The sequence below is a fragment of the Arabidopsis thaliana genome, chromosome 2 (assembly GCF_000001735.4).
Source record: "Arabidopsis thaliana chromosome 2, partial sequence".
NCBI classification, from domain to species: Eukaryota; Viridiplantae; Streptophyta; class Magnoliopsida; order Brassicales; family Brassicaceae; genus Arabidopsis; species Arabidopsis thaliana.
The window spans coordinates 7862505-7878340 of record NC_003071.7 but is presented as its reverse complement, the minus strand read 5'-3'; the positions used below and the strand labels follow the sequence as shown (position 1 = coordinate 7878340).

The 15836-nt window shown below is 37.2% G+C and overlaps 4 protein-coding genes and 1 pseudogene across 10 annotated transcripts; 1 reads left to right on the top strand and 4 right to left on the bottom strand.

Moving 5' to 3' along the window:
- Positions 1–268: 268 nt before the first annotated feature.
- Positions 269–1797, top strand: SRS4 (SHI-related sequence 4). Of its 2 annotated transcripts, none has more exons than NM_127369.3 (2): positions 269–1107; positions 1399–1797. In NM_127369.3, the coding sequence occupies exons 1-2, from the start codon at positions 660–662 to the stop codon at positions 1617–1619; spliced, it is 669 nt and encodes a 222-aa protein (NP_179404.1). In that variant the 5' UTR covers positions 269–659; the 3' UTR covers positions 1620–1797. The 2 variants fall into 2 exon arrangements, with proteins under 2 accessions (NP_179404.1, NP_001323479.1); NM_001335585.1 differs by having other exon boundaries at positions 328–1107; positions 1405–1730.
- A 1516-nt stretch (positions 1798–3313) lies between these two features.
- AT2G18115 lies at positions 3314–4204 on the bottom strand (annotated as a pseudogene). Its single transcript has one exon.
- A 126-nt stretch (positions 4205–4330) lies between these two features.
- On the bottom strand, positions 4331–6140 carry AT2G18110 (Translation elongation factor EF1B/ribosomal protein S6 family protein). The gene is made up of 6 exons (NM_127367.3): positions 6034–6140; positions 5623–5731; positions 5402–5518; positions 5101–5318; positions 4736–5011; positions 4331–4629 (listed from the first exon to the last, which is right to left on the bottom strand). Coding segments are annotated over exons 2-6 (696 nt in total). The 5' UTR covers positions 5706–5731; positions 6034–6140; the 3' UTR covers positions 4331–4627.
- A 399-nt stretch (positions 6141–6539) lies between these two features.
- Positions 6540–10513, bottom strand: AT2G18100 (transmembrane/coiled-coil protein (DUF726)). 4 transcript variants are annotated; one of them, NM_127366.4, is made up of 15 exons: positions 10192–10513; positions 10017–10098; positions 9442–9927; positions 9091–9259; positions 8827–8979; positions 8614–8711; positions 8429–8520; positions 8278–8348; positions 8041–8176; positions 7881–7940; positions 7685–7767; positions 7531–7607; positions 7338–7408; positions 7204–7261; positions 6540–7117 (listed from the first exon to the last, which is right to left on the bottom strand). In NM_127366.4, the coding sequence occupies exons 1-15, from the start codon at positions 10410–10412 to the stop codon at positions 7004–7006; spliced, it is 1971 nt and encodes a 656-aa protein (NP_179401.2). In that variant the 5' UTR covers positions 10413–10513; the 3' UTR covers positions 6540–7003. The 4 variants fall into 4 exon arrangements, with proteins under 4 accessions (NP_179401.2, NP_001323554.1, NP_001323552.1 ...); NM_001335582.1 differs by having other exon boundaries at positions 6543–7117; positions 7204–7247; NM_001335584.1 differs by lacking the exon at positions 10192–10513 and having other exon boundaries at positions 6699–7117; positions 10017–10130.
- Positions 10514–10520: 7 nt separating this feature from the next.
- AT2G18090 (PHD finger family protein / SWIB complex BAF60b domain-containing protein / GYF domain-containing protein) lies at positions 10521–14166 on the bottom strand. 2 transcript variants are annotated; one of them, NM_001335581.1, is made up of 5 exons: positions 13551–14166; positions 13358–13437; positions 13094–13281; positions 11883–12940; positions 10575–11795 (listed from the first exon to the last, which is right to left on the bottom strand). In NM_001335581.1, exons 1-5 carry the CDS (start codon positions 13838–13840, stop codon positions 11024–11026), a joined length of 2388 nt encoding a protein of 795 aa, NP_001325275.1. In that variant the 5' UTR covers positions 13841–14166; the 3' UTR covers positions 10575–11023. The 2 variants fall into 2 exon arrangements, with proteins under 2 accessions (NP_849971.1, NP_001325275.1); NM_179640.2 differs by having other exon boundaries at positions 10521–12940; positions 13551–14147.
- Between the last annotated feature and the right edge of the window lie 1670 nt (positions 14167–15836).

Sequence of the window (15836 nt, the reverse complement as noted above, 5' to 3'; positions counted from 1 at the left end):
TTCAATTCAAAAACATACAACCATTTACCAAAAACGGTGAGTGATTGCATCATGCATGTGCATAGTGATTATACTGATATCAACCATCTATTAGTTTTATCAAATCATTTACAAGTTGTCAAAAATTTATACGGTCTCTTTTCTTTATCTTATTAAATTGCAAATTACCTTAACTAAAAACCATTATGCGATTGCTATCCTAATATTACATTGGGACACAACCCATAGCGATTTTTCCGGTCAAATTACGTCCACGTGTCAAGCTATAGTCCATGAGATGAGTACTAGTGAGTAGTGATGAACATAGAGTTAGAGAAAAAGAGATAAAGAAGAAGATAGAAAATATAGAAGAGGTATAGACAAAGGGAGAAACGTTCTTCGTGAGAGTCAAACGAACAGAAGAACCAGAGGCATTTTGCTTTCACTATTGATTCACAAAGCTCACATCTAAAGCTCTCTCTCTCTCTTCTTACTCTTCTCGCTTTTGTCACCACAACAACTAGTCATGCAATGAAAGCACACAATATGACCGGAGAGGAAGGTCACTAAAAGAAAATAGGCAACGCGGCCGGAGTTATCAAAAGCTCAAGACTTGATGGTAACTAGGATTTTTAAATTATGGATATTGTAAATTCAAGATTAGGGTTAGAGAAGGAGCTATGTCGAATTTTGAAATGGCTGGGACAGGATCATCAAGAAACAACGAAGAAGACAATCAACAAAACACAAATTGGGTTTGGTACAAACACACCAATAATAACCTAAGTACGAGCCACAACAATCAGATATGGCAGCAGCCAAGCCTCGATCTATATCCGGGTCAGATCGACGTCTGTGATATGACCACGTCATCGAGATCTCTAACGATAAGCTGTCAAGAGTGTGGAAACCAAGCCAAGAAAGGGTGCACGCACGGGCGGTGTAGAACTTGCTGCAAGAGTAACGGACTCCACTGTCCCACCCACGTGAGGAGCACGTGGATCCCCATTGCCAAACGCCGTGAGCGGCAGCAGCAGCTACAGACGCCAACCTCCAACCCAACCGGCGGTAGCGGCAGAGTTGGGAAGTATAGAGACATTAATCAACATGCTACTTTAGACTCATCAGGTTTGGTTTCAGTAGTTTTTCATTGTTGTTGCCTAATAAATCTTTCTTTTTACATGATAATGCATCAGTTTTACTTCGATCAAATATCATTTCGAAATTGCAATAAGCAATCTAAGAAATGTAAAAATGAAATTCCATTTCAAAATGATGAAACTATTAAATATTAATGTAAGAAGCTAAGTAAAATAAAGAACAAAAAATTGTGTTTGAAAAATGAACATAGTTTTGTTGTTAGGATTTGATAAATGTTTGTTGTGAAGTTTTGGCCCTAACTTTGTGTAACTTTGCTAGGGTTAGAGATGGGAGAGACAAGATTTCCAGATGAAGTGAGCTCGGATGCACTTTTCCGATGCGTCAGAATGAGTGGTACCGATGATGGAGAGGGCCAATACGCATACCAAACGACGGTGGGCATAGCTGGTCATCTCTTTAAAGGAATTCTCTATAACCAAGGTCCAGAAAACAAGTCCATGCGCAGTACACAATTCTACGAGAACCCACCAAGATCTTAATTTTTTTTATATCTTCTTTATTTTTGTCGTATGCAATAATCTCTATTAAAACTTTGTTGATTCAAGATTATCCAAAACTCAATACTTTACAGATGAAGTAACTCGGTAAATCGTTATGTTAGAGAGAATCTGTTTAAACATTTGTTTATAATTTTAAGAAGGTGGATAAATGAACATATATAAGATGGTGTTAAAAAATAAAAACAACGTATTAGATAAGAAGAGTCCATTGGGAATATTTGTGGTAAATGTTCCTGCACAGAAGAATGTCAACTGTGCAACCATAGTAATAGTTTTTGAAAGAACAAAATAGATAATTTGTTTTTTTTTGCCAATAGATTATTAAATATGAAAAAGACTACTCGTGATTTATGTTAATTGTGTAACGTGCCTATGCATGATTAGGGATTGTCTATAGCAGTAAATTCCAATAAATGAGGTTGATGGTTATTGGCTACACTGCCACCCCTTTAAAATCTTGTACGGATGTAGAATTTGTTATCTATTATATATTCTATTAGCTTAGCCGTTGAGTCGTTCGAAGCGTATATGAGGTTTGAACTTTTTAATCTGATTAAGATAGTATATGTATCGGTATAGTCAGATTTGTTATTACAATTTATAAGCCACCAAATAACGGTCTTATCGCTGTAAACTTCGGATCCGTCGCTAAAATATATTAGCAGTGGTCAGTGGATTTATTTCCGTTGCTAGTTGATCGTTTTTAGATAATAAAATACAATATTACAAAAGGTGGATTTTTATGTTAAAAAAATCCAATATATACAAAAAGGCCAATACAAAGTTCAATATTCATGAGTTTATTTTTGTGAAAGCTTGGAGAGTTGGTGTACACCAACTTTTGTAGATATTTTCATGTGTTCTTGTATTCACAATGGAACCTTGTTGGTAATAATTTTGTTTTCACCACATTAGATGGAATTTGAAAATGAAACCACATCATAGCATGTAAGTAATTAGGACCAAGACAAGGCACAAGAATCCTCGATCTCAATCTTGTTAGTAATTAGGACTAAATCTACGTCTTTATAAAATCCAAGTTTTAATTAATTTGATCCTCCTACTTTCCAACTTCTCTTTACTTAACACAACTCCAACCTAACGTTACGAGCATCTCCCCTCTTTGCGGCCTACATAAATGATATATCAAAACATTTTGTTAACATACCATCAACTCCACACACTGACACACATCAATTCTATGCTTCATAACTTTTGTCTTTCTCAAATTAGAGAAATATTGTAACAAGAGAAAATGGAAGTTTTCATTGATTCGACCTTTGCCGTTCAACAGCATTATCTTTCTCTTTGAGGTGTATTATATGCGATTCATCAAAATTGTTGTATCGCTTCATTGATTCCAAAAGCTTAACTATTTTTGTTGATGTCGATGGACCAATTGATATTTGCTCCCATGTTTTTAGTCTTTTTTGCCATGGGACCAAACTATAGGTTTTACATTCTTGTAATTCCTAACTTTTTTATTTTCTAATGAAATATTAACATTTTTAGAAAAAACAAAAAAAAAGAAGAGAAAATGGAAGTATTATTATTACTATTCATTTTGTTTTAAATGGATGTCCAATTATAAGCACCTCAATAAGTAAAGAAAGAATCCATATTGAAAACCAACGTAGTATAGATAAATGTAAAACGGTCTTTAAACATGTTGATCAGTGTTGACCTTTCGTTGACTTTTTATATTCACAACCGGGAAACCAACAACCACCGCCGTTTCCAGGACCCCATACTCCTCCGTTGCTATCTCCTCCCCATCCCCATCCTCCTCCGCCTCCTCCTCCATATCCACCACCCCATCCACGGCCATATCCATATCCATCTCCTACTCCTCCACCACCGCCTCCACCACCTCCTCCTCCACCACCACCACCACCAGGTCCACTACCACCACCTCCGCCACCGCCGCCCCCACCTCCTCCACCTCCGGATCCAGGGCTAGGTTCACCTCCTATACCTATACCAATACCAATACCAACACCATCACCGTTGTTCCTATCATCTCCTTTATTCTTTTCATGGTCATTGCAATCTTCTTTTCCACCGTCGTCACCTTGTCCTTTCCCATCTCCTTTGCCATTTCCTCTTCTTCCTACTCTACCGCTTCCTCCTCCTCCTGCTCCACCATCTCCCGAACTTCCTCCTGCTCCATTACAACCTTCACAGCTTCCTTCTCCACCGGTACAACCTCCACAGTCTCTTTCTCTTCCTCTGCAGATTTCGCAGCCTCCTTCTTCTACATCACCTTCTTGCACTCTTCGTGCTTTGTTATGTCCACCACTTTCAAACGTTTTGTTGGAACCCAAAACGGAAGATTGATCACTACTATTAAAATATCTCCTCACGGGTCTATATCGCAGCCCGTGGACAGAGCTTGAACTCAACAACAACACAGCACCAGAACCTAACAAGAACACCACAAAGCTTGACATTTTCACCAATATCTCTATCGAGAATTTTCTCAAGTAAAAGTCATCTCCATTCCCATCCTTTTTATAACCCAAATCAAGACCACAATAATTATAGTGAGCAACCAAAATGAGCATGCATTACCCATATGAAACCTACCATTTTTTTTGTGGGAACTAAAGAATACAAAAAAGATATGACTTCAGAAATATTGCGTCACACCCAAGGTCCTTGTTCTAGCCTTCTCATATTCTCTGATTGTTAGAAATTTTTGTAAACATAATCTTCTTTGCAATACTAAATTATGCGTACTTGTATTTATTTTAAACATACGTGCATTCTTGCTTCACACTTTCTGTGATGTTATCAAACTTATGATTTTTCGTATTTGAGATTTGGTGGAAACTTTAAGACAAAACTGAATTGTCTTCACATATATCAAAATGAATCAGAGTTGGTAAAAGCCCTCCCACAGAGTACAATAAAAACAGGTAACAAAACTGGATATAGAGAAGAAAACAACAACATAAACAGTTCTTCCTTCAAGCTATTCTCCATCCTCCTGCATTATGATTCAATTCAATATCCAACAGTTAGTTACACACCAAATTATCGTATAAAACAATCTCAGCATTCTAAGTAGTTGAGAAAAGGTTCGTGTAACTTACATATCTTGTTGAAGGCAACAATGTCACAACTCTGGACATATTCATTGATCGGTTCAACAGTGAGTTGCTCTTCGATCATGGTGTCGATAGATACAAGGTCATCAACAATGGTGCACATGATGTGCAACTTCTTGATACCGTAACCAACGGGTACAAGCTTTGATGCTCCCCAAAACAATCCTTCCATCTGAATGGATCTTACAGCTTCCTCTAGCTTCTTCATGTCCGTCTCATCATCCCACGGCTTGATATCCATCAAAACTGATGACTTTCCGGCTGATTAAGAAAAGAAAGAAACCAGATGAGAAATCCAAGACATCATTATATCGTAAACTACAGGTGTAAAGGCAAAAACACAAACTTACATTCTTTCTTCTTTGTAGATGCCTTCACAGAAGCTGCTCTCTCTTCAGCAGCTTTCTTTTCCTCTTCGGTCTCCTCCCCGAAAAGGTCAACATCATCATCATCTTCTTCTTCAGCAGCAGTATCCTTAGAATCAGCTGCAGGGGGAGTAGCAACAGCCTCTTCTGTGATAGGTGATGACCCTTCAACAATGACACCACTTCCTTCAGCAGAGACACCACTGTAAATAGAGAGACAGGTTATAAGAAAACAACACTAGACAAAAACTTTAATTGGTAAAAAACAGAAGGCAATGGAGCTTACGAGATCCTCAAGAGGGCATCGATGTGGTTGAACCAACGAGATACATTGACAAACTCTGAAGTTGGGGGCTTTGAAAGAGCTGTAAACACAGTGATATCATCCTTTGAAGCTTGGTACCTATAAACATACATACATAGAGAGACAGAAGAAAGTAATGGTTACTACTATTGTTTCAAAACAAGATAGATAATTGAGACAGCCCTTAGAAAACAGATTCTAACCCAGTGATGTAACTGCGAGTGAGAAGATGCTCATCGAGCTTCTTCAATCCGGAGCCAGAGTTGAGGTTGGGGAAAGCCGCCATTGTTTCTAAAGCTCGAAACTTTTTCACTGATATAAAGCAGAGAGATCAGATCAGATCAGATCAGATCAAGTAAGGAAAAACCCACCAACGATTCATCAAAAACGAAACTTTCTATTTCATAAAACCAGATCATGACAACAGAAGATCTAAAAGACGAACCATTGGGTTAAAACGTATGAACAACAATAAGAATGCTAATCAACTAGATTTAGATTCACAAACACCGAAATTTAAATTCTAATCACATAATCCCAAAGTTGCATAATTTGAGGTCGAAACAAACCCTAATTGGAGGCGAAAGAAGAATTGAATCGAAGAAGCAACAAACCTGTAGCAATAAAGGAGCCGACTTGAAGAGGGAGAGCAAGAGAGAGAGACGTAGTGGAGGAATTAGCGTCGAGAAGGTGATGTATTTAACCCTCTGAGATTTTTGTGTAATGGGCCGAATTTGGGCCTAACATTTACATTTTAGCGGATTAATTCTCTATCCATTCTGATTTTTGCCATTTGTTTTTTGTATGGATGACACCGAATTAGAAATATGCAAAAATGTACATGTTACATATTAAGAACCTATTTTACCTATTTTCAAATATAATAACTAAAATAATTATCAAATTTTTTATAACACTTAAAATAAACTAAAATATTTTTTTCCAATTTTGTTGGCTTATGAATTAATCAAGTTCGATTGTTTAAGATGATTTTTTTTTTTTTTTTGAATTCTCAAAAAACAGTAACCACACAATCACACATGTACGTTTCTTGCATATTATTATTCTAGCAAGCGAAACAGTATAAAATTTTAGTTTTCACATGTACGTCTGTGAATTTGGGTGATATAAAAATTGATAGATAGGGCCAATGTTATCAACATGTACATCATCATCTACTATCGCCGTACAGAGAGAAAACTAGGAAAAAGCCAAAGTATAAAGGCGACGACGTAAAACTAACTACAAAAATATGTTGAAAGTTCAATAAGACAACAAGGGACTAAAAGCTCGTTTATTATGTCAACATGTATAGTATGTTTGTTTGTTTTTGGTCAACATAGTTTCTCCGATGGTTTTTTCGGGTAAAAAATTAGAACATGTAGGGTTTCAAAATGAGGGAAGTTTTCATGTAAACAATTGTGGGAATGTGGAAGTGTATAATATATACGCACATGAGGAGAAAATGAGAGAAGAAGGGCAATGATGTTTCGTTTTACCTGATTCAGCAGTCATGAGGGTTAATCTAGTCTATGAAACTGGGTGAAAATGGGATATGGTCCTAGTAATAAATGTTGGGTTTAGTTAGAGAGTGTTTCGAAAAACAGGGTAAGAATTGTCGAGTTCGAGTCTTTCCAGGATTTGTTGAGTTTTCCATAGGTAAGATGAGTGACCTTCCACCATATCCGTTACATCTACCTACAAATGTGATGATGATTACTCTGATTGTTTCTATCATTTTCACTTCCTACGAATTGAAGATGAGAGTAAATGAGATGACTTACATCTTCAATCCCCGGTATACAGACCGGTTGGATTCCAGCTAATCCTTGGGACAACAGACTGCAGAATTTAATAAGGAAAAAAGAGTTTGGATTTGCAGGTGAAAGGGGGGATCGAAGAACACAATTCAACATACCTTGCACGAAATGCAACTCCGAGGGTCCAGTCATTTGTGGCGTAAACATTAATGAATCTTCCAGCCACCATCTGGTAACCCATAAAAAAACTCGTATAAGATGATACAGAACACCAAAAGACGGATCTGTTTCCTAGACTGTGACACCAACTCTTGTTAATGGTAGGGAACTCTCATCAAGAAGGTTTATTACCTTTCTTACGTCTCGCCAATTCTCATTCTTGATTGAAATTGGTGCTCCAAGAAGAACAACTCTTTCCACAATTTCAGCTACCGTGAAAAATGTGTTAAAGACAAGAATCAATTGTCAATTCTAAAGCAAAGATAAATATTGAGTGGAGAAATACCATTCTTTTCAGTCTCTGCCAGAGTCTGGAGGCACTTAAAGACAACACGTGCACCAAGCGAAAAACCAACCAGAGTCACAGGTCTGAATTTCTCACAAGTTTTCCAATGTAAGAGAATCAACATGCTGATGTAAAATACTAATTGCACAACTTTCTATCATAAAGATATATGATGGAATTTATCCAATAATTATACCTATTTCCTTGCAACCCTTTTCGAAGCGCTTCAGCAAGAAGCTTCCCTGCTTTGTCTGACCTGAAATAAGATAATACGAAAATAATAGCACATAAACTTACTTGCAGTACTGGTTTCATCACATTTGGCATTTCAGTTTCATCAAATATTTTCATTTTACCTGTCAATAGCAATACTCCATCTACTATCTATAAAATCAGCAGCTACAAGGATTGTTGCCGGCCAAACCATTGCTGCTAAAAGCGAGTTTAGTACGGTGCGCATTGCACCTTGTCTCATCAACTCCATAGCAACTCCTGCAACAAGTTCATGTCAATGTTACTATCTATTCTTAGAGCAATAGCAAAAAGATAGATTTACATGGTTACACGTATTGGATAAAACTATATATTATTACTTGAAGTAAGCCAATCCTGAATTGCAGTGCTCACTGCAATAATATTCTCGGATTCCCATTGCACCGTGTACCTAAGAAGGTATTATAGCAAACATATGGATTTTATGATATAGTCACAAAAAATATACACAAGAACAATTCATTTTAATACCTTTCTAGGTTGCTAGTTAACCCTTCCCAGGGTTTTACAAAGTCTTCTTCCTTTAAAACAAAGCCAGCAACTAAGATCTCCACCGCTAATCGCTATTACACCAACAAGAAAAATAAAGAAAGAACAAAGAGATCAATGCAGAGCAAAGAGATTTCAACATGAAACAGCAGGAATTTAAAACTAACTCCTTGATTATGATTTTCTCCAATAGCTTTGAATTCAAACTCTTCAATGTCACCAGTTCTCCTAGCCATCTTCGTCCCAGTGAGCCCAGCTCCAGCAGCTATTCATGAACACATGTAGAAACAAAACAGAAGACTAAGAACTATACAATTATCATCACTTTGATTCATTTTATTTCTTAAAGGAATCTAAAACTGATTCTACTTTTTATTTACCTCCAAAAGATGCTGCAACAGCAACAGAACCAGCAACAGTTCCGGCAGCCTCAGCAGCTGCAGCAAACCCACTGGCTCCAATTACCGGAACTATTGTGCCTAGAGTTGGAGCCAATGCACCGAACCCTGCAGCTATTGCTGGAGCAGCCAATCCTGTTTCACATAATATGTAATCAAAACAGATTAAGAATTAGCATTTTCCAAACACATACTCTTAATTTTCTAAACGTTGGAAGAGATATTAACAGTTAGAAGACATCATACCACCAGTGATGGCCATCAATGTACCCCCTGTTAAAGCAGCCGCTCCAACTATGCCTCCACGTTTCCACTTAGCCCATTCACTATTTGGTGACAAAGACTCTTCTTCCTTATTTCCACTTGACTTTTGCAATGCCATGGCAGAGCATGCAGACATTGTCTCAACTGCTTCCTAGAAAATACAGAAATTGATTCTCAGGTCAATCCAAATGCACAAAACAGAGAATCCTAAATATCCCAATGTCATCAGATCCTAAATCCTCAACAAGATAGCTAACATGTAACTATAGGGTTGCTATGCTATGTGGTAGCATAAAATTTACAAAATAATTTGAATGAATGAAGCAAACAGACCATTTTAATCCACTGAAAGTCAAACCAAGTAGCAAGTAACCGCAGAGCAACATGGTGACGCGCATCATAGCCTTTCCTACGCCGTGTACATATCTCATTCTCCTCATGTTTATCTGCCAAGCAAGCAGATAGTAGCTCGTAAAGAACATTTATCTTTCTCTCATGGCTAAGCAATGCTACTTCCCCAACAGGTTTCTCATGTTCAACAATCCCAAGATTGTGGCCTCCATCTCTAATTTCACCCTCCCCGTGGCTCTCCGTTTCCTTAACCTCAGCACCAGACTGTGCCTCGGGAACAGAATACTTGTCGCGGCATTCGTTTTCGAATTCCACATGTTTCTCCATCTTAGATTCCACAGATAGAGAGCTGCTTCGAATGTTTTGATCCATAGCATCAGCAGCTTTAGCTAAGGCGGTCTCTTTCTCCACCATTTCACTAGAATCATCATCATCATCACTCACATCCTCTGAGAGTAACTTGATAAACTACAATAAACCAAAAGTAACATCCAATAAAGAAGAGCTCCTCAACATTCACAACGAAATTTCAAAATACGGAGAGAAATTAATCATACCGCACCGATGTGATCCTTAGCCTGAGTAGAAGCAGCTATCTCTTCAAGGCCATGCCAAGCTGATGAATCAATCTGAAGACATCTGAAAGCAAATTACAGAGACAGCTCAAAATGTATACATTACACACACAGAGACGCATATGAACATGACTATTCCAGATGATTTCAAGATCACCTGAGAACAGGACGGAGGAGGCCGGAAACTTCGTGGACCCAGAGATCCGCCTCATCGGAGATAGGATCACTGTCGCTGCTGATTGGCTCTCCGGTACTTCCGGTGGCCGGGATTCCCAATGGCTTTGACTGGCTGATCTGCGCTTGGTTAAGCGCGATTGCAAACAAAGCGCTTGCCGCGTATCTCTGCGACGGCGTCAAATTTGACGTAGCTTCCACCATCAACTCAGATCAACAAAAACGAAATCGAAGAAACAACAAAAAGTTTCCAAATCCAGAAACGATCAATAGAGTTCGTCTCATTTTCCAAAAACAAGTAGAATAAACTGGAGCCTACACTTGTCATGATATAAATAGATTTGAAACATTCAAAACAAAAAGAATGAAACGTTACACTATCATTATCATATATATAGAATAATAAGATGATATGATCCCTACAAATGTTTTGATTACATCCATGGACAACAATTTCTTCCCATTTTTATACTTGTTCCTAAGTACAAACAATGTAAAAAAAAAAGATACAGAAGTTGGGTATGTCTGTGCAAATCTTAACACAGGACAACGTTACAAAACCTAAATACTGAAGAAAACAATGGGTGCAGTCAAAAATACCGCGAAGAAACATCTTCTACATATGCACCACTCGTTTTTTTTCATTTTTGCTGATGATTCTGCCATTTATTTATGTTCTGTAATAATCCTGCAAAAAAAAAGAGAAGAAAGAGGGCATAGTCCACCATCGATCAGACGAATCTAGGACATTGGATGATCTATGGTAACCTGTGCCCCAGGTTATGATTTCTCTCTATGTGAACCCGAGCCCACGACTAAAAATGCACGGTGCTGTTAGATCGTGAATGCATTTGAAGATCGTTTGTGGAGCTCATGGAGTCACCTTTGCTTACATCTAGTGCTGGGCTATGTCCTTCTGCGGGACTGAAGCTATCGTTTATTGAGTGCCGGATTAATAATTCTTCAGGACCACGGAATGTCGAAGTTGGAGAAGGAAGACGTTTTTGGGACTCCATGGCTTCCACTTCTGCCAAAAGATCTGAGACTGATTCGTCGCATTCGTCAGGTCCAGCCACAATGGGTTGCCAATCAGTGGTAGTAGATGCAAAGTTGAATTTGAAAGTTGGACTAAAGAGATCTAAAAAGTCTATTTCTTGATTGTCTGGGAAAGACGTCAAACCCGAGTTCGAATCCCACACATTTGAAGCACTGCTTGGAGTTGCAGCATTCCAGTTCTGTCCACATGACTGGACTGTAGCCGTGACTTGTTTCTCAGCTGAGCCGCTAAGACTACCGTTTTGATTGCAAGCAGTCGTTGCTGCACTGTTTCCATCTGTCTGACCAGCACTCCATCTTTCATGTGGTGGCAGAGAGCAGTTTGAGTTTCTAGGTAATGTAGCCAGCGAGAGTGAACAGCTTATTGGGCTTTGTACAAGCAAAGAACTTTCAACTTTTCTTTTGTCCCAGAGAGAGATAAAACCCACAGTATCCCTTTCATTAGAAAGAGAAAAATCCAATGGCACGGCGTGGCTACAATTGTTTCCGCTTTTGTTACTCACATCCGAGCTCCTTGTGATGACACTGTTACTGCTAGAAATAACACTCTGGTCAGTGCACACTGAGTTGGGGCTGAAGTCAAGTATTCTACTCTCTATTTTAGGAACAGCCACAGACCTGTTTTGATCGTTAGCTATAGTAGCTGTCACTTCCTGCTTGGGGATAGAATGATTCTGTAATAACCCTGTTTTATGGAACTGCCCATTTAATGCGTCAGTCAAAAGTATGGAGCTGTGTTGCTGTTCACCCAACCTCCATATTCTCAGCTCTGGTGGGAAATGCCCGCTTGAATTCCATTGTCGCAGGTTATATAACGAAAATGGTCCATGAATCTTCCCATCTGGATCTCCATATAACCATACCATATTTGTATCCAAACCATCAATTGGCTTATTGGACAGAGTGGCACTTGTGTCAGGTTTTACAACTGCATGGTTTCTGCTATCAGAACTGGAAGGTCTAACTTGAATACTGTGCCCGTTCAATTGCTGTGATTCCCCTTCTTGATGCTGTTCAGATGTATTTAACCTATCACAGCTTCTGCCCGCATTAACCTGGTAAGACATAGTTTCAGTGACTCCTCCGGCTGAATTATCTGTGACTGGAGACCTAACTTGATCGATGAAGTGAGAATCAAGAAGCTTTAACATTTCCAAGTTGTCCACTCGCTCCTTTCCAAACAATCTCATAAGCTTGGAGTCACACATTATTTCAGAATTCTGAGGAGAGTTTTGTAGATTATTCCGTCTCACATACTCTAGCACGAGAGTTTGGACATCATACTTTGATAAGACAGAAATATCACCGTTTTTCATATACCCCACAAAGTCCAAAAGCTCATTGGTTGCCCAAGTAGCAGCACTAGTCAATTGTGGAAGTCTGTCACCCAAAGAACAGTTTGAATCCAAAGAAGGACCCAAATTACTCACAGAAACAGCATCCATTTTCCTTACTTTAGCACGACGTATTTTCATAACCCCAGGAGAATTTCCATCATCCTTTTCATGAACCCGACTAGTAGTTCTTCGCTTAGCGGCAGTAGAAGAAGAAGATTTCCATGGATTTTTTGCTTTGGTAAGATCATCTAACGATAAACCTAGCTTTTCTTTAAGAGAAACCCAGTAAATCTTAAAAAGATACTCCCAGCTGCCTTGATCATCAAAATCAACCTGAACCTAGAAAATGTACATGTAATACATTTAGCTAGAAGAAAGAATCCACATTAAAAAAACAAAGCGACATTACAAGAACAGACCTCAAGTTCCACAAATAACCTTGTAGTACTGCGAGTAAGAGAAAGTAACAAAATGTAGACAGGATTCTCATACCTTTTCTTTGTTAGCTTCAGCTGCATTCTCAATAAGCATTATAGTCTTCATACAAATTCCACAGAATCCTTTGTTCTCCCTTACAACTACATACTCTGAGCTTCTAACACACCTCTTACAAACTGAATACGGACAAGTATAACACATGTAGAACGAATCCTTTTGACAAGTAGTACATATGTGCCAACCTGAAACCAAAAAACCATCCTCATCACTATGAACCATCTCAAAGAAGAGAAAACAGATAAAAATTGAACAACTTACCACAATTCCATTTAGATCTCGATCTGAAGAATGCTTCAGTACGCTTAACACAAGCTGGGTGATAAGCCTTTGGACATCCCCTGACAAATTAAGAAAGAATCATCATCAGTCACAAGTAAAAGTTTCTATTTTTACAAGTAGGAATGTAATGGAGCTGGGAGAGTAACTTGTCTAAGCTCAAAACTTCACTAACCTACGATCGCAGAGAACAAGACTACCACCATCGAAGCAAACAAAGCAAACATCTTCATCTTCTCTTCTCTTCCTCGAAATCGGAGGCGAAGAAGCTTTAGCTAAAATTCTCGGCGGACGACCACGTCTACCTCTCTTCTTCAAAGAATCGGAATCTTCTTCGTCTAACTTCACATCCGAATCTAACGGAACACCACCACCATCGAAGAATCCCGGAGGAGAAGAAGAAGAATCATCTAATTTAACATCGGAAACACAATGATCGACTCTCATAAGATCGATTTCCGGCATCGATTCGTTGTTGGCTCCTCGTGAAGCCAAAGAACACTTTTTTTTTGCTTCTCAGCTCAACAAAAAGACAAGAACGAGGAAGCGGAAGATCTGAGGTTTTAAAAAAAGAAGGGAAGGTGAAGCAATCGTGGAAACCCTAACCCTAGGGTTTGGAGGAGAATTGGGAATTGGAGAAGGGAGGGAGGAGGAGGTGGAGGAGATGGTGGCGTGTAAGGAGAGAAGACACAGTGGGCACATGGAAAATGGACTTACTCGTTACTCGCCAAAAGCAAGAGAGAGAGAGATGTGACAAGGCAGTGTTTGGTTGTCTGTCTCCTTTTTTTGACTTTCTAGAGAGAGAAAGAAACAACACGCTTTTTTTTTGTTGTCTAAACGCCGCGCATATGGCTGGTTCCACGTGGGCAAAGTTGAGGCTGGTGGGAGCCACTCGCGTCTTTTCCCATAAAATAAACTATTATTATTTTTAATTTTTATTATTTTTTTAACAGAGAATCTTGTTACCACTAAAAATATATATAGGTGACTAAGCTACAAGATGCAAAAAAATCACGAGGCATTAGAAAAAATTGATCTCTGAGTTAGAGGAGTATTTTCAAATTTATATTTTAAGTAATTTAAGATTCATAATGATTTATTAATTTTTAATATGATTTTAGGTAAATTTAGAGAAATTTATGATTTGTTGTAGTCTGGTTCCCCAAATTCTACATAAAAGAATTACATTTGTGTTTTTTAATTTTATCTAAAATTTTTTTCTAAAATTCTATAAGAAATTATTCAATTATATATTTTATAAAAAAAAACTTCAATTTTTCAAATATCTTAATCCTGTCTTTCTACATTGTCGTAAAAATTAGATAAACTATGGTTAAAATTAAAACACAAAATTTTACAAAATCTCTCATAATCAACTTCGACATCATACAAACATCAGAGAATTTCGCTATAATAAATTAGAATTCGTCAATTTAGGTTTTTTACTTTGACAATTTTAGAGTTTAGGTTTGATGATTTATAATTTTATTGAAGAACATCATGTTATTTTTGTTTACAATTTGTGTTGTATAAGTTTATATATCTTTTTCAATATAAATATAGTTTGTCCAATTTCATGATAATTTTTAAAAAGGGAAATTTGTATTAACATATTTGAAATTGAGGAATTTTTTCACTATACACCCTTAAAAACTAATGATATGAATATTTTCAATAATAGTGGAATTAAAATTATTATTCAAATTATTAGTTCAATAATATTTGATTTTAGAAGATTCTTAAAATATAATTGATTGACATAAAAATTTGTTATCGTAATATATATTATTTTAAATATTATTATTTTTGTATATTTATAAAAAAATTCCACAGCTCGAATTAAACTCTTAACCCCACCATTTGTTTATTTTTATTTGCGTCGATTTAGTGGGGGAGGCTTCGTGTCTTAGTCTAACACGGACTGTTATATTAATGTAATTTATTAGATATTATTTTTTGTTAAATAATAAAGTGGACCAAAGCGAAAATGAAATTGAACTACTTTTTTTTTTTCTTATGTGCAAGATGTCGTGGTCGTAGTTTCTTGCTTTGGTCTTCTACTCGCTACCTAACCATATATCTTATCTTTAATTCTCATTTCGAGATCTTCTTTCTCTTAAAAGAAAAAAAAAATCAGCTATTAATTAGTTGACAAACTTTTATATAAAATAAACGAAGTGGACATAACGATTCAAGACTCAATACTTTATTAAAGTTGCAATGATTTCTAGCAGGATAATGTTTTATAACTAAGATTAACTGATTTTTTAGAGTTTTGTTTCATTTTTTTTTTTATAACAATAATCTTTTCCAATAGTACAAAACGACACTTGCAAAACATGAGTGTTAAAGAAACACTATGAAGTGATAGAAGATAGACCTAATAATATTAATGCGTTCTGGTCTCTAGTCTCTAGTAAGCTTTTATAGGACAAATCCATGGTAAAAGGTCAAGATTTAT

Bases quoted from the DNA above. Each gene is read 5' to 3' on its own strand.
- SRS4 (NM_127369.3), top strand. From the start codon at position 660: ATGTCGAATTTTGAAATGGCTGGGACAGGATCATCAAGAAACAACGAA. The intron at 1,108-1,398 runs GTTTGGTTTCAG...TAACTTTGCTAG, and splicing joins TGCTACTTTAGACTCATCAG to GGTTAGAGATGGGAGAGACA.
- AT2G18110 (NM_127367.3), bottom strand. From the start codon at position 5,705: ATGGCGGCTTTCCCCAACCTCAACTCTGGCTCCGGATTGAAGAAGCTC. The intron at 5,519-5,622 runs GTTAGAATCTGT...GTATGTTTATAG, and splicing joins ACTCGCAGTTACATCACTGG to GTACCAAGCTTCAAAGGATG. The intron at 5,319-5,401 runs GTAAGCTCCATT...CTCTATTTACAG, and splicing joins GATGCCCTCTTGAGGATCTC to TGGTGTCTCTGCTGAAGGAA.
- AT2G18100 (NM_127366.4), bottom strand. From the start codon at position 10,412: ATGGTGGAAGCTACGTCAAATTTGACGCCGTCGCAGAGATACGCGGCA. The intron at 10,099-10,191 runs GTGATCTTGAAA...ATTTGCTTTCAG, and splicing joins CTCCTCCGTCCTGTTCTCAG to ATGTCTTCAGATTGATTCAT. The intron at 8,177-8,277 runs GTAATAATATAT...AACTTGTTGCAG, and splicing joins TCAGGATTGGCTTACTTCAA to GAGTTGCTATGGAGTTGATG.
- AT2G18090 (NM_179640.2), bottom strand. From the start codon at position 13,840: ATGCCGGAAATCGATCTTATGAGAGTCGATCATTGTGTTTCCGATGTT. The intron at 13,438-13,550 runs GTTAGTGAAGTT...TTAATTTGTCAG, and splicing joins CTTGTTCTCTGCGATCGTAG to GGGATGTCCAAAGGCTTATC. The intron at 12,941-13,093 runs GTATGAGAATCC...TACATTTTCTAG, and splicing joins CTGAAGCTAACAAAGAAAAG to GTTCAGGTTGATTTTGATGA.